Source organism: Staurois parvus, unplaced genomic scaffold (genome assembly GCF_062004578.1).
Source record: "Staurois parvus isolate SC_StPar_1 unplaced genomic scaffold, SC_StPar_1.0 ptg000209l, whole genome shotgun sequence".
Classification (NCBI taxonomy): domain Eukaryota; kingdom Metazoa; phylum Chordata; class Amphibia; order Anura; family Ranidae; genus Staurois; species Staurois parvus.
In genome coordinates, this window is record NW_028318005.1 from 9099239 (window position 1) to 9124294 (window position 25056).

General features: G+C 40.1%; 1 protein-coding gene across 1 annotated transcript in view; it reads right to left on the reverse strand.

The window, feature by feature from the left end:
* Positions 1-25056, reverse strand: part of DNAH12 (dynein axonemal heavy chain 12) — a 149813-nt gene that overhangs the window by 42608 nt on the left and 82149 nt on the right. The window contains exons 41-52 of the mRNA XM_089678745.1: positions 23568-23746; positions 22182-22374; positions 20059-20220; positions 17636-17830; positions 16526-16659; positions 13645-13807; positions 12154-12234; positions 10277-10453; positions 8081-8212; positions 5822-5911; positions 4735-4875; positions 2316-2557 (exon numbers count right to left, since the gene is read on the reverse strand). Coding sequence (XP_089534871.1) covers positions 2316-2557; positions 4735-4875; positions 5822-5911; positions 8081-8212; positions 10277-10453; positions 12154-12234; positions 13645-13807; positions 16526-16659; positions 17636-17830; positions 20059-20220; positions 22182-22374; positions 23568-23746 — 1889 coding nt within the window. The remainder of the gene's footprint in view (positions 1-2315; positions 2558-4734; positions 4876-5821; positions 5912-8080; positions 8213-10276; positions 10454-12153; positions 12235-13644; positions 13808-16525; positions 16660-17635; positions 17831-20058; positions 20221-22181; positions 22375-23567; positions 23747-25056) is intronic.

Below are 25056 nucleotides of genomic sequence, written 5' to 3' on the forward strand. Positions count from 1 at the left end.
AAAAGGAAGAATCTTTCCATAATGCCTAGTACACACGTTGAGAAAAACGGACAAAAAAAAAGCTCTCAAAAGGAATTGTACAGTAATCCGATCATTAGCAAACAGCTTTTAAGAACCGATCACAACAGTTCATGTGACAATATCTGAAGGGACAAGCACAAAAATTTTTCTTGTACGATACCAGAGAGAATGATTTTTGTTTATTCAGTACAGTATTTGTCAAAAAAAAAAAATTGAGTGACCAAGACAGCGCATGCGAAAGAAAGATTACATTACAATACAATACAATACATTACATCCTTTCCAAAGTTGCATTCTGTTGTATGAGAATTTTCGTAACTTTAGTAACCTCTTAATTTTTGATAAGAGACTAGCATGCAAAAAAAAATGGACGATCATTTGTCCGATATTTACATTGTGTGTACGAGGCTTAAGAAGTGGTTCTAGTGGAACTTTTTCACAACCATTTTAGAATACCTGGAAATCCTAGCCTCAGGTTTAAATGGATCAATCTAATCAACCTTACAGTTATACAGCCCTGTACAACTCTGTGTTAAACAACCTATAAAGAGGTGAGTTTGCTTGTTGGACATTGACTAGACTACGCCCTTCCCTCCCAGACCCCATTGCCCCTTCCCTTCCTACACAATCTTACCTCACTAATTTTCTCCCAACCTCCTTTCCTCCTTATTTCCTCCATAGGGGAAGCCCTATGGTACTTTACAAAGTGAGCAATCAGGGGAGAAGGGCCTTAGTAAGAGAAGTGACCAAGAACCCAATGATCACTCCAGAGATCCTGTATGGAGATGGGACAAAGTTCCAGAAGGACAACCACTACTGTAGCCCTTCGCAGATTTAGGCTTTATGGCAGAGAGGCTATACAGAAGCATCTCCTTAGTGCAAGATACATTAAAGCCTGCTTGGAGTTTGCAAAAATGCACTGGAAGGACTCTCAGACTGAGGAGAGTTGTGAGGAACAAGAATCTCTGGTCTGATGAAAGCAAGATTGAACTGTTTGGCTTCAATTCTAAATGTTATGTCTGGAGGAAACCAGATACCACTCATCACCTGCCCAATGCTATCCCAAAAGTGAGGCATGGTGGAGGCAGCATCATGCTGTGGGAGTGTTTTTCAGCAGCAGGGGCTGGGAGACTGGTTAGGGTTGTGGGAAAGCTAAATGGAGCAAAGTAAAGAGATATCCTTAATGAAAACCTGTTCCACAGCACTCAGGACCTCTGAGTCTAGGCCGAAGGTTCACCTTCCAACATGACAATCATCCTAAGCACAAAGCCAAGACAACACAAGGAGTGGCTTAGGGACAACTCTGTGAATGTCCCAAAGTGGCCCAGCTAGAGCCCTGACACGAACCCTCTGTGGAGTGTAACTACAGATGTCCACCCTCTGCTTTCTGGAAGCTCAGACAAGCTGTATATATTCTGCACTCGGAATGAAGAGAAGACGGCAGATAAACAGGTATAACTTATGATCTTCACTTCATTGGGTATACTATATGTAAGGGTTTATAACCACTTTAATAATACATGCATTCCATCCACAAGTGATATGTATATGTACTGTATGTGTGCAGGCTTAATCAGTAATCAACTGTCTCTCTTTCACTCTGAGAGCTTAGAATAATCTGTTCCCACCTGAGTACACCTTCTATGACCTTTACAAAGGGACCTCACTTTCTCTGCATCTGCTCCTCATAAATATAGTATAGTGAGTGTCACCCTAGGGAAGAAATGTGTTACTGGTAGGATATCCAGGTGAAAATAAAGAAATCAAGCCAGGAAAATAAAATTAATGCAACCACCACATCCTAAGGACTGGTAATCTACAGTACATTAAATGTTTGTTTTTGGGTTTAGAAATAGTATATATTCACATTACTAGATCATTCAGCAAGAGAAGTGCTGGAGGAAAAAAAATATATACACAAGCAGCTACCCAGACATTAAAATTAGTTTTAGTGTAAATAACCCTTTAAAGGCATTCAGAGGTTGGTTAGCTTTTTGACTACCTATAGCTGTTGAGGAACAAGTGCTAATATGATAACGGTCCTGTGGCATTTTAAAATAAACCCCGTTTGAGAGAAATATAAGGGGGTGCCATTGCTGGTCTCCTCTGGAAAATGCCAGTTGCCCGACTGTTATACTGAACCTTTGGTCCCATGTGAAATAATGCAGAACATGAACATGACCTATATGTAATATGAAGAACAGCCACACTGAAGTAGCATTTGCGGAATGCAAGATCAGTAATTGTAGCCTCTATGTTTATCTCCAAAAAATGACAATGATTTCCAGTCTCACCTGTGTTTCTCTCCACCAAGACCTCCTATTAACTTCTCTGCCCGTTCTAGTTTCTTAGCACATAAATCCACTTGGAATTCCAGTTGGGCTTTCTCCTCTGTTTTCTCCCGAAACGTAGCTTCCAGGGCTGCTAAGCGATCCTCAACCTCTTTTAACTCTGCCCTCTTCTGGTTCAGCACTGCCATAGTCTCTGCCAGAGACTGCTCAGCTTCCATCAGATTAGCTTTCTTGGGAGCTACTACCTGAGAAATCACGTGAGATCAGTACATCCAATATGAAACATTCTAGATCACAGGTGTCAAACTGGTGGCCCTCCAGCTGTTGCCAAACTACAAGTCCCATGATGCATTGAAAAATTTACAGTTACAAGCATGACTCCCAAAGGCAGAGGCATGATGGAACTTGTAGTTTTGCAACAGCTTGAGGGCCGCCAGTTTGATACCCCTGCTATAGAGCATTTTGACCCAGTGGGAAGCCGGAACTCCAGTGGGAAGATATCAAGATATACTACTATAAAAAGCTGGAAGGTGCCACCTAGATATGTCAGTTTTAGGTGGATTTAGCCTTTATTTAAAAAATTTAAGTGGAATGATGGGCAAAATGACAAATGATTTATAGCAGGCAGTCTATAACTAACATTAACACAGTGGTGGGTTTTTTTTCTGAGTCTCCTCTGTAACATTGCTTTACCTGCTGATTCTGCAAGTAAGTGTGATATTATTATTATTATTCATTTAGCCTTTATTCCAGCTGGAAAAGTGTTAGCTGGAGTTTGGATTTAATTCTTTGTGTATAGTCCATTTAAATCTACTAGTCCATCTAACCCTCTCCACAGTTGATAATGCTGTTGTCCAAGGGTGGCTACATTCATAGATACAGAGGAGGAGGAATGAGTGTAGCTGCCCTAAGATAGATGTGTTAGGGAGGAATAAAGAGAATAAAAAGCCAAAAAAAAAAGAAAACTACTGCAGCCACCACATGTAATCACTAGTAAGCTGTTTGATCTTGGGTTTAGATACACCTAAAGATGATACATCTAACTGGTCTCTTGTGAATAGATATGTAGCATCACTTTACTAATCTGTTCTCCCTTTTTAATGAAAAGTTGATCCAATTAACATTGTGTGATGACTGGCATCCCTATTTTTCATGTATGTATATGCTATAAGGATTGGTCTTCATTTGGACTCACCTATTTCAATTGGATCACCATATTTTTTATATAATCAGTGTGCCATCCTTGTACTTCACACAATTTATTGCTTTTCACTCTGTAGACTATGTTCCCTATCTGTTAGTTGGCCCCGCTCCATCCTGGGTCTCCACCCTTCTCTTCCAACTGACAACTGTAACTTGTTTCCTTGTGCAGCATCTGCCATTTCCCATGAGTCTCTATTGGAACATTGGTGTAGTTAAACTTGCTGTTTGGAGACTGCATTCTAGCACTGCTACAGCATGCTTCCATGTTTAGAGTCCTTGTCTGGAATTCAAGCCTTGTCTTCGTTGGGTTCACTCGTCTTATAGTTTAGTTTCCTTTTTTAATGCCTTTGTTGACTAATGTGTTAGTTGTCTTGTCAAGCCCTTCACATTCTATAGCTCTCTCTGTCACTTAATTTATACACTTGCTTCTGCCTACCTCTGCACAGGTGAAAGGAAAGACAATTGCTCAATTCCTCCCTTAACACATTCAGTGTTGATAGGGGGATCCCTCCCACAGGACTATTGTTTTTTGCCAGCGGGTAGCCTTCCTGGCCAGCAAGACAAAATTATCACTGCTGGTGGTTATAGCTATTCCTTGGTCTTGTGCCCAGAGCGAGCAAAACTTTTGGTGTCCACTGTTGTCTTTTCTTAGTTATCCATTAGCTCATCCCAATTTCCAGTCTCCTAAACGATATCTGTGCCATGTCTGTCTACTTGCCAACTGACCTGCTGGATTTATGTGTGTGTGTATGTATATATATATATATGTATATATATATTAGTAATTGTGTTATAGTCACACACATTATATCTAGCCAATCTATGTGTGATTCTGTGATTAAACTATAATTAATATAAAATACCTAAATAAACTTTTAGACTTTTTAAGACTTTTTATGTTTTATTTTGGTGTATTTGAATTTATGGGCTCTGGACTTATTAGCATGTAAGCCTGCTTCATATAGCTAACTCCGCAGAGTGGTCTTACAGTAACTATCTGGAGCGCCCACCCAGTGTGTTTTCTGACTATTGGTTTTCTGATCCACAGTTTCCTTCTCAGATACCATTTTCCCATTACGTATCTATAAGTCATGTCCCATGCACAGTGCTAGGGGTATCCAAACCACAATGACCTTTCCTGTAGACCCTGCTGGTCATTACAGATACAAAATACATCAGTGTGCCATTACTATACTAATAGAGGTTGCCCATAGAATACCTTTGCAACTCTATCATAGACTTCCATAGCTAGAATCCACCTGCACAATCCCTCAGCTGCAGATGAAGCTTTCAGCACTTTAGCTGGAACAAAGTCAGGATTTGTGATGTATTCGCTGCGGATCTTTTGCATCACTGACACCTGTAGACAAAGAAGAAGAAAATTAATTAGGTTCTTCCCAGCAAAATAATTTTGGTGTTTATTGGAGGTAACTATAAAATAGCTAATAGTAGCTTAAAAATTAAAACGTATCTCCCCAGTGCACACCTTTTTTGTGTACCAATGTGAACATGGTTCAATATATGAAATAATAATTAGAACCTTACTTGTTTTGTTAAAAAACAAAATATGCCCCTATGTATAGTTTGTAATTATATATGTGCCGGGGGGGCAGTCATAATTGCACTTTTCTGTACAGTATGCAGTTTTTATTTCTTGCCTTATAGTGCCATTAAATAGTTGTGTTTTACTCCTAACTTAAATTATGTCTGTGAGTCAGCCAACTGTTTTAGATGTGGTGGCTGTATTAGTTTTATTTTCCTTTTTTTTTACTTTGTGATCCTACCAGCAACACCCTTCTTGTTCTAGGGTGACAACACTCCCTCTCTGTATCTAAGGTATTGTCACCTTAGCCTACTCTCCTGATCTGAACTACAAACACCTTCCTTTCCATAAAATAGAGGGCAGTTGTTTTGTAGTACACAGAAGACAGATGGGAAGGCTGATACCATTGTTTAAGATTTCAGTTCAGTGCACAGGAAGTTACAGGCATGTTCAATTTCTGGTAAGATCAACAAGATTTTTTTTTGTACTTGCATAAAATGTACAAAGCCTAAAAATGAAAACTAATGCAGCCACCACATCCAAGAACTGGTAAGTTGCAATATATAACATTTTGTTTTTAGGTTTAGATACACCTCGAGCAGTTAGGCAGAGTCATTGCAATAGCTAATCTATAATGCCTCTAGTAAATAAACTACAAAATTAAATAAAGGAAAGATATATAATAGAGGAAGGCATAAGCAAAAGCAAGGACAATGAGAAGGTCCTTTATGCTAACATATTATGGTGTCTTGTTTAAACTTACTGGAATGTTATCTTTGTCATATTCTCGCAGGTCTCTCAGAAAATTCATATCTCCCAGAAGCTTCTTACTAGGTCCCCAATAATCAAGGATCTGAAAAATCCAAGAGTCTCCTTTTATTTCCAAATATTAATATGAATATCTAATATAAAGCGAATATGCCTAAAAATAGATATATATATACAAAGAAGAATGTTTAGCATTGAGCGAAATCATTTACGATATCAACCTCTATTGCTTTTCACATTGTTGCCAATCTAACTAAAGGAGGTATTTTTATGGAAACCTGCCAAGATAGTAATATATAGGCTGCCAGAAATCCAATGTGCAGTATGCTGAGCAGTACTAGTAGATGTAGGCAGATCCAGAATTGTCGGTATACATGCTCTGGGTCTGTGGCTCAAAAAGCAGGTGAACACAACAGCCTGGCAACTAGCATTTTCAAGAGGAGGTCAGCTAACATAGCCCTCTGATTGTCTCATGACAGATTTATTTCAAGGTTAGCTTACAAGACGGAGAAATTAGGGGGTCCTTAACAGCAAGCTGATTATTCATAGTCCAGTGGACAGGCTGGAGGTGTTACAAGAAGTTCCAAAACTACAGAATCTGAATAGTAGTGAATCTGGTTATACAGTGTGACACAGTATACAGGTATACTAATTCAGTGGTCTGGCCTGTGTCAAGTATTTTCTAGGAGACTTTGCAATTGTAATTCTCAAGGGGGCATCAATCTGACACTTTAAAAAAAAATTAAAAAATGTTCAACAGGTGTTACCTACAGTAAAAGTAAAAGTTGTGGTATTAAAGCCCATCAAAAGCCAAAATAGCAAAACCAGCTTTTTGCTGCAACGATCAGCTTCAATCCAGAGATTTCACCTGCAGTACGTTTTTGCTGATGGATGTTCTCGGTTTGATAACCAGCATAGTTAAACCTACTTCCTCTTAGCCCAGGTTTTCCTAGAACCTCCCTAGTCTGTTAATGGACAGTGAAAGGAAAAACAGTGGTAAGTCTCTCTGTCACTCTGCTTTTCCTTCTATCAGCATGCTTTTTGTCAGCACATGAACTGATTGGCTCCTTGTGCTGCTGCTTTCTTTCATGCTCCAGTCCTGTTGTACAGGGACTGCAAGAAGCTGATAACAAGCCACTGTATAATGCTTTCTGCCTAATGTTTCCTATATGGAAGAAAAGTATATTTCAAGTATATTTTTAAAATATTCTTCCCAAATATATATATATTTGAAATGCTACAATTTTGGCCATATTCAATATATTTTATAATATATTTCAATATATATATATATTGAAATATATATATATATACTGTATATATACTGTATCTATATATATTGCATGTTGAAATTAGTTTTTATTACAAAATATATACTAAATATTTTTAAAAATACATTTCAAATATACTGTATGTCTTTAAAAATACAAATCTACATTTACAAATATATGTAAAAATATATGTTAAAATTACTTTTTTATATGTTAAAAAAATCTGAAGAATATATTTTTAAAAATATATATTGAATTGAATTGAAATATATTGAATATGGCCAAAATTGTAGCATTTCAAATATATGTAAATATATTTGGGAAGAATATTTTAAAAATGTATTTCAAATATATTTTTCTTCTATGTGGGTTAATAATTAAACTCTGTGGAATATGTACCTGGACTCCAGCATTGACTTTTCTGAGCACCAAGTGGTCCTGCTCCATGACATGTTTGGTGAGGCTTGCAATGCTTGATCAGTAGATCGCTGATGCCATGCAGGTCTCCTGCAGACCTGTCAGAATATCTGCTTGCCGTACAGGATGTGCAAGCAAGCAGATATTCTGACAGGAAGCTTCAATGAACTACCATGACACTCCATAGCGCCATGGTAGTTCATTGAAAACTATAAGCCCATAGCCACTAAGGCTGTTGGTACTTGTAGGCACTCATTCACAGAACACTGTGAATGATTGATGCAGCCATGTGTGCGGAGTCCCGCACAGCCACGCTGCTTTCAAATCTGACAGATAGTACGGGGAAACTTCTCCCCATACTATCTGTCAGAGGGAGGGGGGGCGGTGGGTGCAGCTCTAGCTTTGGGAACATGTTCCATGTTCCACCCTAAAAACGGTGAACTTATCCTTTTAATATGGGGGAATGAAAAACAGACTTTGGGTGCTAAAAGCAACATGTATGGGACAATTGTCTTGATAGCACAATAAGAAGAGTACTTTGACACAGACAAAGCAGACACATTTACCTTCTGCCCAGTTCCGGTCGAATCTTTTATTTTCTCTGGTTTGATCTCTTTCATGACACAAACAGCTTCCATGACAAGTTTTACACCTGAAGGCGGATTCTTCATTGCTTTGACAATAGTGATATCTGATGGCTAAAATTAAACATACATGTAAAATAAATCAGCAAGTTTAAATAATCAGCAATAAGGTCCAATAAGATCCGTTATTTCTTCCTCCCTGTATCCTTTTAACATAAACTTTAGTGGGCCAGATGTAAAATGGTTATAAGCAACTGTCTGCTTTGCAGTTGCCCTAAAAAAAGACCAGCAGGCCATAAGAATGAATCACATGCTTTAAACCAGCCAGTACTGGCTTGTTTACATCATAGAAGAGAGGCGAGTATGGATGTATCTTCCTCCCCTCTTCTTCCCTAAGCACAACGAGTGGTGACAGTACCAGGCTCCTTGAACACTCGGGAGACCCTGGAAAAGGCAGCAGGTGGCGGGAGGGGGGGACCCCTTCCACTGCCTATAAAAGTGATCCAGCAGCTGTATAGCCACTAGGATCACTTTTACCATGTACAGAATCTCTGCCCATAAAAAATTATATATCAGTCATTGCTGCAGACAAAGCGATGACGGAGTCATTACCCTTCCTGTCCGTGGACGTATAGATAGGTAGGATGGATGGGAAGCACTTAGAAAAAGGAAATATAAACAATCTACATAAATTATTATTATTATTCAGGATTTATATAGCGCCAACAGTTTGCTCAGCACTTTACAATATAACGGGAGACAATACAGCAACAATACAGTTCAATACAATAGGGTTAGGAGGTCCCTGCTCCTTGGAGATTACAATCTAAGAGGGAGGGGCTGGTGGTACCAAAGGTAATAACTATGGGGGATGAACTGATAGGAAAAATAGAAGATTTGGTTATTAGCTGAAGGCAGAATAGGCTTCCCTGAAGAGATAAGTTTTCAGAGATCGCCTAAAAGTGGGCAGCGTAGGCAAAAGTCAGATAGATTGTGGTAGAGAGTTCCAGAGGATGGGGAGGCTCTGGAGAAGTCCTGGAGATGAGCATGGGAGGAGGAGACAAGGGAGCTAGAGAGCAGGAGGAGCAGAGAGGATGGTTTTGGTGATATTTGGAAACAAGATTGGTGATGTAAATGGGGGCAGAGTTATAAATGGCTTCATATGTTATTGTCAATCTTTTGAATTTTATTCATTGGGCAATGGGAAGCCAGTGGAGGGTTTGGCAGAGAGGGATGGCAAACATCGAACGGTTGGTAAAGTGGATGAGTCTGGCAGCAGCATTCATGACAGACTGAAGAGGGGATAGTCTACGATGAGGTAGGCCTATGAGAAGTGAGTTACAATAGTCAAGACGAGAGATAACAAGGGATTGAATAAGTTGCTTAGTAGTTTCAGAGCTTAAAAACAGGCATATCTTGGAGATGTTATGGAGGTGAGGTCTACAAGATTTGGACAGTGATTGGATTTGGGGCTGAAAGGAGTCAAGGATTTCACCTAGTAACCTGGCATGAGGGGAGGGAGGGCTTGTATTATTGATCTTGATGGAGAAGTCAGAGGAGGGGGCACGGGCTGGAGGGAAGAGTTTGAGGAGATTGAGTTTGAAGAAGTGGAGTGACATCCATCTTGATATGTCACTTATTAGGTTAGTAATGCGAGAGGAGGCTGAAGGGGTGAGGTGAGGAGTAGAAAGCTAGATTTGTGTGTCATTAGCATAGAGATGGTACTTGAAGCCATGTGAGTTTATCAAGTGACCAAGGGAAGAGGTGTAGATGGAGAAGAAAAGGTCCAAGGATAGAACCTTGAGGGACCCCTACAAAAAGAGGAAGTGGATAGAAGAAAACAGAGTTATAGGTAACACTGAAGGAGTGCTGCGATAGGTAGGAGGAGAACCAGGAGAGAGCAGAGCCTTGGAGGACAAGAGAGTGGAGTTTTTTTGAAGAGAAGGGGATGATCAACAGTATCAAAAGCCACAGCAGTCAAGTAGTAAGAGTATGGAGGACTGGCCATTGGTTTTAGCAGTTAGTAAATCATTAGTGAGTTTTCATAGGGCAGTTTCAGTAGAGTGGAGTGAGCGAAAGACAGACTCTAAAGGGTCAAGAAGGTTATTAAGGTTAAGGTTGTTAACACATAACCATGCATGCAGTCTCTCTCCAATTCCCATTATAGTAAACTCTTACCTTAAGAGTGTTCAAAGCAGACATGGCCTCCTCCAAGGCTGGTATAGCTGCTGCAAGATCACTCTCACACTCATTTTTCAAAGCCTGGGCTTCGCTGGCTTTCTGGGTGGCCACTTCCTCATCTATTCGAACTATTTTACTCTTTGCCTCAACATCTGCCGACTCTTTTTCTATAACCTGTACAGGTGAAAGAAACAGGATATTTGAAATCCGGGGTTAGGCATTTCAAGAAGGCATGACACATCTTAACCTACCCATCCAGGATTTAAAGAAAAATTATCATCATTATCATGCAGTACTTTATCCCATGTAGCTAGATGCTTTCAAATTCTAGCTGTGAGGCTGGACTTGGTGCCTTCCCACTTTCTCCTTCCCGCAGCCATCCAACAACTTAGCCAGGAAGGAGATGGCCACTTCATAATGTCCACTTGTCTCAGCTCCAAGCACATCCCCAAGATACGTGGCAGCAAGAGATATGCAGGGAGAGAGGGGGTGTGTTAGCCATCTGTTCCTTTGCATTCCTCTTGTCTTGGGAAGGTGCTCAGAGATTAGACAAGCAGATCCATCTGTTTGTATTACTGATCGCTGCTGAGTAAGCTGTAATCTTTTACACTTAATGGGTCACAATTGCTTGAAATTGTTGTATGATTACACTGTTTTTCTGTGCATGTGTTCAATAACATTTGCTATGATTTAAAAAAACAAACAAACAAAAAGTGGAATATATTGCAGCTTACCAATCATTAGATGTGGTGGCTGCATTAGTTTTCTTTTTTTAGGCTTTTTCTTCTCTGTGATCTAGCAGATTTAAATACACTAACAAATTGAATCCCTCATCCCTGTAACTGATACGTCTGTGTCAGGTTTCTGTGGTAGTGAGCCCTTGTAGAATGCCAACTCAAGGTTCCCCAGGGCATGGAGTCTAAGCCCCAACCTGCTTCTTCACCAGGGCCTCTGATGGTAGGGATAGCCTTGCAGCAAGCTGGAACCAGGTCTCGACCCCCAGGTATGCCCAACTGACCACTTGCATGTGTAGAGTACAGACAACAGGAAACAGAAGAGGATCCGAGGAGAACTTGTTCATTTGAAAAAAATAACAGACTTACTGGTTGGATCACCAGATGAAAATAGAAGAAAGTAAGCCTTAAATAAAGCGAATGAAGCCATTACATCTAAGAACTGGTAAATTGCAATATATTAAATATTTTCTTTCAGTTTAATACCACTTTGAATCTGAACAATGCCAGCAAATATCATCAGGTTAGGTCTAACATGGCCTAATTTGTGCCATGAAAATTGGGAGGTACTTGCTATGCCTCAGTCATACTAGGGAAGATTTACTAAACCTGGAGAGTGCGAAATCTGATATAGTTCTGCATAGAAACCAATCAGCTTCCAGGATTTTTTGTCAAAGCTTAACTGAACAAGCTAAAGTCAGAAGCTGATTGGCTACCATGCACAGCTGCACCAGATTCTGAGTGCACCAGTTTTAGTAAATCTCTACTACAAAGTCTTATCAGTAACAGTGTTTGAAGAAAAATCTTTTTTTTTTATCTCATAGCAGTTAGTATTATCAGTTTTATCTCCTATAATATTATATTGTATATAATACCAAGAATACTAAAAATATAATATAACTGGTTGCCAAAAACAGTACTTCATTCAGAGAGGTCTAAATTAACCAAATATAGAATGCATTCCCCTTTCCAGTAAATAAAAGGGTAATAAAGGGTATAAGGTTAAGCGTTTCATTTTTCAATGAAAATCACACTTTTGATAGCCAATATACAGTATGGTAATATTGGAATTTCACAAAGTCCTATAACACTGATTTCTTCTCGTTCGCTTTACATTGCACCTATTAGTTATTTATTAACCTTCATCATTTCAGTATTTTCTATTTTCGCTTCTTCCAGTTTGGGCTGTAATTCAACTAGTTCCTTCTTCATTTCTCCAACCTAAATAAAGCACACATGTTAATATTCCACAATTAACTGAAATGAATGTTACTAATGAGTAATACAATTGTATGTAAGGTATTGGATGCAAGCTGTGAAATATAATAAAATGTAGATGTGTAGCAACTATATCATTAGCCTCTTGTTTCAATATCATTGCTGTTTCCTTTAACTGACCCTTATCAGATCCATTATATCCTTAATGCAAATATCTGCTATTTCATATTAGAGAGTCAGAGGAATATAGTGTGAACTACTCCCTGCTAGATGTGGGCAAGCCAAAGGGGTGATGCATTAGTATTTCATGTACAGTATTTTATATGATATATACATCTCTGAAGACAAAGGCAGTTCTTTGCTTGCATTTGTAAACTACAATAGTTTGTATATATTGTGTATAGTTGCATGGATTGATCCAAGGCAAAGATCCACAAAACAAACTAATAAAGGCATTATGCTGATACTTCCAAGATCTCAATCTGCCCAGCATGCAGCTAGAATAGTCTATTGCATACTGGGCCGGTGCTAGGCAAACTAAGCGGCCACCTAGGGCGCAGCCCTAGCCACTGAGTTCCCTACTCTCCACCATGGCCAGATCTAGGGGGGTGCTGAGGTGGGCTATGCCTCCCCCGGATTGCAGTTGTGCTGCCCCAGGACGGTCTTTCCATGGGTGCTGTGCGTGGTCGCTGAGTGCCTTCCCCCATTCCCTCACTCACAGCTGGGACAAGGGGAGAGAAGCCTGGAGCAGTGAAGCCTTCAAAGGAGAAATGATAGGAGAGAGCCGGGAGGTGCAGGTTGTGCTCTCCTCCCCTGTCAGTGGAGTGATCCTTCATAAAGCAGATAACTCAGGATTACTCTTACATTGGCATGTTGAGTGTTTGATCCATTCCCTGGCTCCCTGGTGCTGAGAGATGAGCGGTCATTGGAGATAAGGGGTGAGGTAATCAAACTGTGTACAGCCCAATCCAAGACCAATCCTGTGTCATCTGCTGTATGGAGGATCACTCCACTGAAAGGAGCGAGAGCACAGCACAACCCACACCTCTACCTGGTTTCCTGCCTGTAAGTTCAGAGGGGGGATTACAGGACGGGGTAACTGTACACAATGAAAGAGAGGGGAGAGGGGTAACAGTCATTTTTGCTGAGATGAGAGGTTTGTGTAGGAGGGGGTGATGGGGGCTATTTGTGCTGGGCAGGGCAGGGGGTTGTACTAGGAGGGGGGATTTAGGGGAGAGGATTTGTGCTAGCATGGAAAAATTGAGGGGAAAGAGGATGTGTGCTACGAGGGGTGAAGCAGAACTACAGGTGAAGTTTAATTTTTCTTTTTTTGGTGGGGGTGCAAGTAGTTGGTTTTGCCTAGGGCACAAAATAGTCTAGCACTGGCCCTGATTGCACATAATGTATTTTCACCTGTGATTCAGCGAAGGCCAATTTATCTAAACCGTTGGTGTATCTCTTCTTTGCCTTCATCACCGTGTCCCGCTTCTGGGAGAGCAGCTGACGGAAAGCGGCAATCAACTCCAGGTAAGAGGTGGGGGTCACATAATTATGTCTCCCCAGTTCTCCTAAAAACCTGTATGTGGTAAAAGACATTTCAGCTACAATTAGCAGTTGGACAAAATGTTACAGTATTTATATCTGAATATGTAGTTCAAGATTAAAGTGGCAATAAAACCAAAGCCAAAATTGTAACATATTGCAGCTCACCAGTCATCAAATTTGGTGGATGCATTTGCTTTCTTTTATAGGCTCTTTTTTCCTCTGTTTTTTACCTGGTGATCTGGCCATTAACACACCTTCTGTATTAGAGTGCCCCCACTCTGGATAAAGGAACACAGGGGGCACCTTTTGACAGCAGCATTATCAGTCTAGGTGGACTTAGTTACACAAGTAGTTGCAGGAACATTTTTTTTTTTACTTTTGGGATAAAAGTTTTATATGAATAGATAAAAGCTGATCATTATAAGCACCACCGACAGTGTTAAATGGTTTGTCTCAACCCTCTAACTGCTATATCTGCAGGGCAGCTTGTTCTGTTGTAAAACAGCAGACTTACTGGCTAGATCACCACTTAAATATAAAAGAAATAAAGCCTAAAAAAGAAAACGTAAGGCTACCATCACATCTAATAATTGCTAAGCTGCAGTATAAAAAATGCTTGCTTTTGGGTTTAATTCCACGTAAGGAGATTTCCAGTTTATAATCAAACACCACACACTTCTAACCTTTTTTTAGCAGTAGCATGCATTTTGTTATTTACAGTGACATGAACTATACCCCTGTATATACATGAAATGTAAGATGGCCATAGAAGATGATTACATTTGAGTGGATGAGCTTCACCAGCAAGGTGTACTGTAAATGAAGTCTGAAGCAGCAGCTCAGAGTCACTTTAATTGGATGCTGAATCCACTGAATATTCTCCTGCCCTGTCAAGGCCCATTAACATCAGAACACAGTGCAGGAAACCCACGTTTAGTGCACGTATTCTGAACTACATTCAAAGCGCACTGCAGTTGCAATTTGCAGCGGGTGTCAATAGTAATTTAATGGCAAATCACACGCAGGTTGCAAGTGCAGTAGAACACAGCATCACAGTAGTGCCATGCCATCCGGTTGGTGTCCGTTTATTTTTCTTGGGGTGTGCTACTTTTGGTGGGGTCTGGCGCGATTTCAGCCCTTTCAAATGAATCAGCTGAAATAGCACTGCACTCGGATCGCATGTGATCATGGTGTCAACCGGCCCTAATGTAGTTGGACTTATGTACTGAGAGCAGGGTTGCCAAAAAGTAAATAATAATGTGTTAAAAAAATCTAAACAGTTTGATTAATCTCATGAATAATTTATTTCACTGGCCTCAGAAAGTACCTACATGGGCAAAACACTGACTACAAGCTGCTGAGGACTGGGAACAGCACAATAAATTTGCCACCAGCATCTTCTGTTTTGAGTAAAATGTGGTGGGCTGGAGAGGGGGGGTGTTACAGTGCTGATTGGCTAAGAGGACAGAAGGAGGCGGAGCAACTGTCGCTGCATTTTTGACTCATCATGTGTCAATCCCTCCTACTCAGCTGGGCAGTGCTATGGCGTGAGGCTGATTTCTATTGGATGCTGAGACTGCTGTCTGTGTGCATACGTAATGACAGCATTATCATGGACATGTACAGTATGTCTGTAACAGACAATGAAGAACAGCAGTAAAAATCACTGATTTTTACAAACTGTGTGTGAATTAAAGGATAAGTTCACCTTTTAGGAAATAATAATAAATGCACATAATTTTGCAGGAAAAAAAAGTGCATTTTTTTTTCTCCCTAAGAAGCTTGCAAAGCATTGCACCTGTGAACAGTGGATAAGGGGTGCAATGTCAGGCTCCTGCAGACGAGCTCTGCAGCTTTCAACCCATAACGCCATAAGGGCTGACTGCTTACAAGCTGCAGGGCTTCTGAATGAACTATGAGAATGCTGATCAGTACCCTTGAAGTTAATTCAGAACTACAAGCCGTCAGCTGCAATGGCTCATGGCACATGTAGTCCATTCACTCATAGGAAACTGTGAATTAAAGATGCGGCCATATGGGCAGAGTCCTGCTCGGCCACACTGTTTTGAATCGTGACCGCGAGTGCGGGGTTGAAGATCCTCCACCCATTGTCACAATGAGAAGAAGATTGGGGGGACTGACAGCAGGAGGTGGAACCTGTTACATGTTCCAAAAGGCGAACGTAAGCTTTAACAATCGGTTGGCAGACCTAACTGAGGGAGGTACAAGGTGTGTCATTGCTGACCTTCTTCTATGAATACTAGTTGCTTGGCTATCTCTGGCAGCAATGCAATGAGTGCCTACAAGTCCCGACAGCCTTAGCGGTTGTGGACTTGTAGTTTTCAATGAACTACCACAGCTCTGTGGAGGGCCGTGGTAGTTAATTGAAGCTTCCTGTCAGTATATCTGCTTGCTCGTACATCCCGTACGACAAGCAGATATTCTGACAGGTCTGCAGGAGACCTGCATGGCATCAGCGATCTACTGATCGCCGATGCAACATTTTACAGGCTCCTTTGAACAAAAATAATATATGCACTTTTTTACCTGAAAAAAATGTGCATTTGTTATTTTTGGCCAAAAGGTGAACTTATCCTTTAAGCAACAAAATTAGGGATAATAGAATTCAATATATTTTCAATAACAAATATTTTTTTCCACTTTGGGTTTAAAAAGAATTATGTTTTTCTGATAAAGGTCTTTGTGCTCCATGATGATTATACAAAATATTAAAAATATAAACAATTACTTGTCTGAGAGCGCTATGGCTGATGTATGGAAGTATTTACAGATTGGAACCACTTCCTGGCGCTCTGTATCGGACATTTCTAACGTCTCCAAGAACTTGATAGCCACTCGCTCAAGGGCATCCTCTGGCCAAGGCTGGAATACAAGAGACCGAGTCAAAACTTATTAAGGGCTCACTCACTCAGATTTAAAAAGCTTGCCAAACCCAGACACATGGCTCATAAATGGACAAGGTTCAAGCATGGTCATGTGGGGGGGGGGGGGTGCTTTTTACCCAGGGCTCTGACAGACAAACAGGATGGAGGGGAAAGACAGGGAGTACCGATTTTAGTAGCAGAGAAAGCAAGCTATAAAAAAAAAACCTAATTGGGCAATTTTTAAGGTTTAGCAATGACTTTCAGTGAAAGTATTTACTGTTTGTGGGTCCATTTTGGGGCATGAAGATGCATAAAACCTCAAATCTCCAGCACTCCTGTGTGACTCCCCTTCTCCTTTGCATGTAACTGCAGGAAGATCTGAGTCAAATAAAAACAAATGAAACCTCGTGTTCTTTGTTGCCTACAGACCTGAAACTGCTTTTCAGCCAATAGATTGTGCTTTGAATGTAACAAGTATAGGATCTGCAGCTCTATGAAAATGCCACTTACTGGAGATCATAGGACTGTCAGAACTTACCCCACGCCACTCTTTCATCTCACATCCCAACGACTAATTATTGGGGATATTGAGTATGCCAGGATAGCTCATTTACATATTGTTGGTTGGGGAAGCTAATTACATACAAATGTAGTAAATATATTTGCACATACAGTATTTACCAAGTTGCCATGCTTATGCATATTTTTGTTTTTTATTTCTGGGGTAAATCTAGAGTTTTTATTCAACCTTTTCAAACTGGATCTTAGGACTTTTGTGCAAGTAATAGATGTAGGTTGGCTTCAAGTTTCTGAAACAGACAGACAAAAAGAGAGACATACAAACATAGATAGATAGATAGATAGATAGATAGATAGATAGATTTATATGACAGCAAATTATACAAATCCTCTTCAGTCGAATTCCCTATTACATTATCATAACACATACACAACGGTACAATCTCAGTACACACCTGGAACCAGTCAATAGTGCAGCAGTTGATAAGAGAGGGGAACTGCCGAAGACGATTTCGAAATGCATCTCCAATGGGGCTGAAGGCAACTACAATGTGGAGATTTTCCTTGCAGCGGTTCACAAAGAAAGCGAACAAAGCCAGAGGGCTGAGCTCAACATTTTTATTCCCTGCTTGGGCTGCTGGGCGAACTCCCTGCCAAAAAACATAAATCAAAATAGCGTTATGAATAAAATGAATAAACTGCATATATACACAACCAACACCATGTTCCATCAAAGCCATATAATATTGGGTTCAAACACAAGACTTTGAGAAGTGGGGTTCACATCCACACATTGCTGCTTAGTGCGTTTTTAAAACAGAAGATGTGCTGTATTTTTGAGGTTATGCATTAAAAGCATAGTTCATCTTTACCAAAAAGCTGCCTATGCAGATAAGGGGCATCTGTAGATAAAAACAAACTGTGCAGCTCTGACCATAGTAGAATAATGTCTTTGCTATAGGTGTAGGTCATTTATGTAACTCATAAAACCTGACTGGAAAACTCCCAGGATGTTGCTAAGAGAGGCCAAGTGTTATTGTTCACCTTTACCATCACAGAAGCAAGTTCTTTCCTTGATTCAAACCCTCCCACAAGCACTTTCTCTCCCCTAATGCAGTAGCTCTGGGCTCATGATTTAAGCCCTCATGCACACTGGATGATTTGATAACACTGGTAATGTTAGCTGTGTAAAGTCATGTTAAACATGTGAGGTTTTTCAGCTATTTTTAGCGTTTTTGCACTAGCTGTGTTTTTCCGCGTTCGCGTTTTTAGCAGTTTTTTTAACCAAAAAAAGTATAAAAACTCTGGTTTGAGTCGTTTTACTGTGTTTTTCTGTGTTTTTCAGCGTTAGAGCATTTGTACAGCTAAAAACTTTTCTAGAGACCCACTAGTCCTGGGTTTTTTTTCCAGCCCAAAAACGTCCCAGCGAAAAAATGTTGATTACAGTCTATGTGTGTATGGACACACAGGAGAACATGCTGGGGGGTTTACTAGCTGTAGAAAAAAACTTCAAAAGCCAAAAACAGCAGCTGTAAAAACGTCCAGTGTACATGAGGACTAAGAGTTCTCGCCTGTGATGATGAAGGTGAAAAGTAACAAGTAAGCATCTCTTAGCAAAGTCCTAGCAGTTTTCCAGTGCATTCAACTTTGGTCACAGCTGCACAGTTTGTTTTTATCTATAGATGTCCCTTATCTGCAAAGGCTGTTTTTGGTAGAGGTGAATTAACCCTTTATGTAGGTCCACTGAAATTAATGGCAGAACAGAAAACTTTGTACTATTTAAAAACTCCATTCTGAAGGTTTTCCACTGACTTTACATAAAAATCATGTATAAAACATACACAAACACCAGGGCTATATTTGTACTCCCTGGCCCCCTAGGCCAACTGTCTTGTGCTAAATTCCTTCTAATCTGGTCACCATGGCAATCCTACCCCAGTCAACTAACAAGAAGGGCTATCATATACACACAAGACATTGTCATTGTCTGGTGAAGTATGGGCTAAAAAGGACAGTCTGTCCACATTGTGTCACCTCACCTAGAAATGACAGAAAGAAGGGTTGAGCAAACTGTATCCCAATTTGGTCAGTAATTTGGTCACTGAAGTCACCCATAGTGTTAAAATATCTATTCAAATGCTAATTAACTGGTTTAACTAGTTCATAAAGGCTTGGTAAATAGGCAGTGATGTTGGCAGGAAATAGGGGGTGACAAGAAAGGATAGAATGCAAGAGCAAAGTCTGGAAGAACACTTGGGTAGAAAAAAAGGGGCTCCATTACAGAGAGAAGACCTGGGTAGAAGGAAGGGGGCCATAACACCAAGGAAGGTGTGTGGCAGAAGACTTTACAAGACCTAGGAAGGAATTTCACTTGGGGATGACACTACATCTATACTATGAGAGCACCTGGTTTCCTGCAGTCATTTGAGTAGAGCCTGGAGCCCTGTCAGATATGGAAATCATAAACTATATCTCAAACTAAGGATCTTTTTATTGTATTTCTAACACATACCGACCATTGTCATTGCTCGTTTACTAGGAACAATAGATAGTGTGTGCATGTGTGTTGTATGCATATTTGTAATACTCTGTATGTTTTTTATTGTTTTCCTACAATTGTAGTAGTTTGTATGTCAGCCTTCTTGTTTAGTAAAAGCACATTAATATACTACAGAGGTTTCTCCTTCCATGCCTTACCACAAAGTAACCTAAAAGATAGAAGCAAAACAAATGTGTTCATTGCTGTATGCCACCCCTGGAAGTCCTACCATTCTAGGCCATGGCTAAGGTGTGTTATTGCATATTCATGTGAGTGTGAAATCATAACAGACCCCACAATCTACTCTACATCATCTTGGCACTACTCTTTCCTCCTCACCTCCATAATTTCCTGCTTTTCATCTGCAGCAAAAAGGTTAGGAACCTCCCCAGTGTTGAGCAGACTGTCCACATCTTCCAGAAAGGCCTCTGTTTTAATTTGCGTGTCTGTAATAAGAAATATTGTCTTGTGTCCTTTCACTCCTACATTCCTCAGTAGACCCTGTAATGAGGGAACAAATAGGGATCAAGGAAGCAGTTGGCATTTAATACAGATTTTATCTTGAGGTTCATATATTTAAACAATCCCTTTTAATCTGATCTCTCCTACTCCTAATTATAAGGCTTTACAAAAGTCACCTGATCAGTATCCTACTAATTTTAGGACAAACAATGTAAACGATGGCAAGGATGTCTAAAACAAAAGTTTTGGAAAAGTTTTTTTTTTTAATCATTTCTAAAGATTTTTTATTACATATGGATTAATTTGGGGTTGACATTTAAAATAATAATGGTAAGGAAGAACTCTGGTCTAAACAAAAAAAATTTAAGTTTCTACTGGCAATCCAAATATAAACAACTAATAAATTTATCCCAATGCTTCTGGAGGTGGGAGGACTATTAATAAACATGTTAACTAAGCCTCTTAAAGTGATACTAAAAATAAATAAACACATCATATTTGCCTGCTGTGTGCAGTGGTTTTGAACAGAGCAGCCAGGATCCTCCTCTTCCCAGGTCCCCTGCCGGCGCTCCTGGCCCCTTCCTCCTGTCGGGTGACTGCACAGCAAGCAGCTTGTAATGGGGACACCCTCTGCTCTGTGTGTCCATTCACACACAGAGCCACGACTCAGCCCCGCCCCCTCTTTCTTCTTATTAGACCTCTGGTTGTGATTGACAGCAGCAGGAGCCAATAGCTCCTGCTGCTGTCTCAGCCAATGAGGAGAGGGAGTTGCAGGATACCCGAGACTCCAGTACACATCACTGGATCGAGAGAGGACTTAGGTGAGTATTAGGGGGGGATAGGGCTGCTGTACAGAGAAATGTTTTTACCTTCATGCATTGAATGCATGAAGGTAAAAACCTTCTGCCTTTACAACCTCTTTCAAGCCTGCGGGTCACCTGCCAAGTGTTTTAAACAGAAAAGCAACTCAGGCTGCAATACTCACCTCCTCTCAAATGCATTTCCCCATAATAATTCCTTTTGCAACTAGATGTCGTTGGTCTTCCAGGCTGAATTAAATCTAGCGTCATTCAGTCTAGAAGACTGAGTACATAATGTAAGTGCATGGTGTCATAGACCCAACCCCTAAGAGAGTATCACTATGGTGTCCAGCACTCACGATGTAATGATGCAGAGTGTGGTACTGATGTAATCTTTTAGCACTACTCTTTGCATTATTGAGGACCAGCCACCACTGGAGAAGATCAGAGGAATAAAAGGACCCTGTGAGTCATTGTCATCAAACTGAAGACATTTGGTATAGGTAAGGATCTAAATAAAAATACATACCTCCAGTTAAGAGGGGTTGACAACTAGGGAAGAAGCTTGCAGTTTGGCTTTGACAAACAGCTAAAATTATTTGTTGTTTATGCCTACTGTCTTTTAAGATCAAAGACAGACATTCTGGGTTTGATTTACTAAAACCGGAGAGTGCAAAATCTGATGCAGCGGTGCATGGTAGCCAGACAGCTTCTAACTTCAGCTTGTTCTATTAAGCTTTGAAAATAAAACCTGGAAGCTGATTGGCTTCTCTGCAGAACTGCACCAGATTTTGCACTCTCCAACATTAGTAAATCAACCCCTCTGTGTTCTCTCCTGACCCTACAATTGCAGCACAGTGACTGACACATGAAGCATAGAAAAACCATCCCCTATTGGTCCATGGCAACAGAACTTTGTTTCCACATTTGCAAAAGTGTTGGAATTGTGGAGACTCTATAAAGAGTGTTTTTTAATTAGATTATTTATTGTATTTGTTTATGCATTGGAGTTATATTTTGTGGATACTTTAGATATAAATAATGCTTAGTGGTATGCTTCCATATGTAATAAGCTTGCGTTTGCACAGTGTTTAAACTCAGTCTACCACTGTCACTGGATTACCATATATAAAATGCAAAATACACTGCACAATATCCATAGCAAAGTGAGGAATAGTTATGCCAGTGTACCGTATGTACCTTCAGATCTTCCCTCCATTCATTCATGCCATAGCTTTTGGAGATCTCTGGCTGGAAAATGCTCATTTTTGCCATAGACGTGGCCAAACGTGTCAGCGATTGCCGTCCACTGCCTCCAACTCCCACCAGCAAGGCATTGCCACCTGGCTGCTTCAATATCCGGCAAATACGAGATAAATGTTCCAGTACATATCTGTTAAAAATATATATGACAATATACTATATATATATATTTATTGATGGCAATTAATATAACAAGGTGCACCATCTTTTATATTTGGCCTGAATAAGATGTTCATTGATTGATTATGATATTTTCATACATGAAGAAAACGAGTGGGATGAATAGTTTGAATCTAGCCACCAGGACCTTTTTTGTTTTTTTAAACTTTTTTGGGCAGCCTCTATGTTTATATGTCAGCTCCTCTCTTCTCAACAGCATCTGAATGATTTTTAATATCTCTCTCTCTCTGTGCCTAAACAATCACTTGGCCAAACTGAGAATTCGCATTTACTAAGAAATCTTGTCATGTGGGTATTTAAAGATGATTGGATAGTGGAGACACAGAGAACCTTGGTCTGGTGTGTATGACTGCCCTTATCAAGACATGGCCTAATAAATACAAGTAATGTGTGTATGTTGCCCACAGAAATTTTGTGACATTGGTTTAAACTATGTCATCAAGAATATTTCACTATGCATGCACCACAAACATCTATTGATCATGCTGGGGGGAATATTTTAGCAGGTCTCAATGGAACACAGTTGAAACTACGCTAACCTACACAGGATTGAGGTGATGATCATGATACATTTGGACTTCTTCAGATCTCAGAAGATGCCTCTGGACGCACTCAACAACTAATAGCTATTGACTCCTCAAGATAAAAGCTGTTTTTTAGGGTGTCCTCTATGCGCATATATCCTTATACAGCTAGGTGCCTACATACCAGTTTCAGCTATCCAAGGCTTTTTCAATCTACTTAATACCTGACAAAATTAACAGGAAAACACCAAAATCAAGGTTCATGTTTTTGCTCTTAAGTTCTCAGGCGTCCTCACCCATTTCAGAATTAACAAGGGGTTTTTTACTCTTAATTTTTAAATTTTAAAGGTATTTTATCATTTGGGAAATGAGACTGGAGGAGTGAGAAAACCACCACTGGTGAAGGAAGTTAGACTGCAAAGTAGATATGAATATGAAACCACTGCAAGGAAATCTCATCACTAGAGTGCCCACCAAACTCCACCTATGATTGAGATATCACTATCAGAAATATTTTGTTTTGATGGCATAAGATAATGAAAAACAAGTAAAATAAATTAAGATCAAAACACATGGATGAAATGTAAGAATAATAAGAGACTGGATAAAAAAGGCACACCTGAATATAACCAGGTTCATACGGGTCTTGTGAGTCTGGTTGTATTCGTCCAAACATCTTTCCACTACATCGTTAAACTGCTGAACACTTGGTATTTCCGAATACAGACGTTCATCTCCTTCCAGGTCAGGGTTCATGTAGTCACCAAACAGAACATTCCTAATATCTTCCTCGGAGGTCTGCAATATTATAATCATCAGTTTTCATATTGACAATAATATCTACAATAAAATAGCTTTATACATCAGGGACCCAAAGAAAAATTAATAAAAGGTACCCCCAGCTCTCCACCATCCCATTCCTGTTATCTGTTGCTATGAAAAAAAGGTATGTTAAAAGCAAAGCCCCTAAATCCAGTAAAACCCAAAAAGGTACATATGTTGTTATAGCTCACAGACCAAGGGCTTGCAACAGTAGCACAGAGGCCAGCTTTACATCCTCTACAGTCTTCATGCAAGCTGAAAGTGGTAATGGTAGCTAAGTATGAGAGGATTACCTGAGGTGGCCTTAAATATCATCTGTTTATGTCTTGATTAGCTCTCCTTCTTAATGATTTGCCCACACTGCCAGAAGGCAGCTCACAGTCCACAGAAAGGACTGGAATGTCTACAAGGAGTGGATCTAAATAGACGAAGACTGTATACTGTAATAATCAGCCTTGTGCCTTCACCATCTGCTAGTTGTTACTCAGCACTGTGGCTCAGAGCTCTGCATCACACACCAGCCCTAATCAAGAAAGAGTAAGAAGACTGCTGGACCTTCAGCCTATGCCTCATCAACAGGTTAATCTGTCTGCTCACGCGCTGGATTCAGTCTCTCTGTGCAATTCTGATTATCAGACTGTTATCTATATGATAAAGAAATGAAGGCAACTTAAAACAGCTCATGAGCTAAGAATAGGTATCTCAAAAGCAAGCCAAAGCAAAACAGGACCATTTTACATTTGATTTGGTTTGTTTACATTTTGACATTGCTCTGTGCACCTGTTTGGAACATGGACTTTGGTTTGTCTGCTCCTGATCTGACCATTAGCCCACCTACTCTAAATATCTGTCAAGCTTACACCACTCTAGCATTTGTGCTGCATATTTGTTGTCTGTCACCCCTGGTTCCAACAAACTGTGCCACAAACTGTCTGCAAATGTCCCTTTTGAATGAAACAAGAGTCCTTTTTTGAGGAGGATGCTGCTAAGATGCATGCCCAGAAACTAGCATTATAATTTTACTGCCACCAGGATCTAGAACAGAATTTCTCAACCAGGCTTCCATAGTACCCTAGGGTTCCTCCAGCAGTTGCGAGGGGTTCCTTCAGGATTGAGCAATTTCTGCCTCCCAGGTAAATTACCACTAACACCAATTATCTTTCTAGGCACACTATATTGCCAAATATATTGGGACACTTCTCCAGATCATTGGATTCAGGTGTTTCAATCACCTCCATGGCCACAGATGTATAAAATCAAGCACCTAGGCATGCAGACTGCTTCTA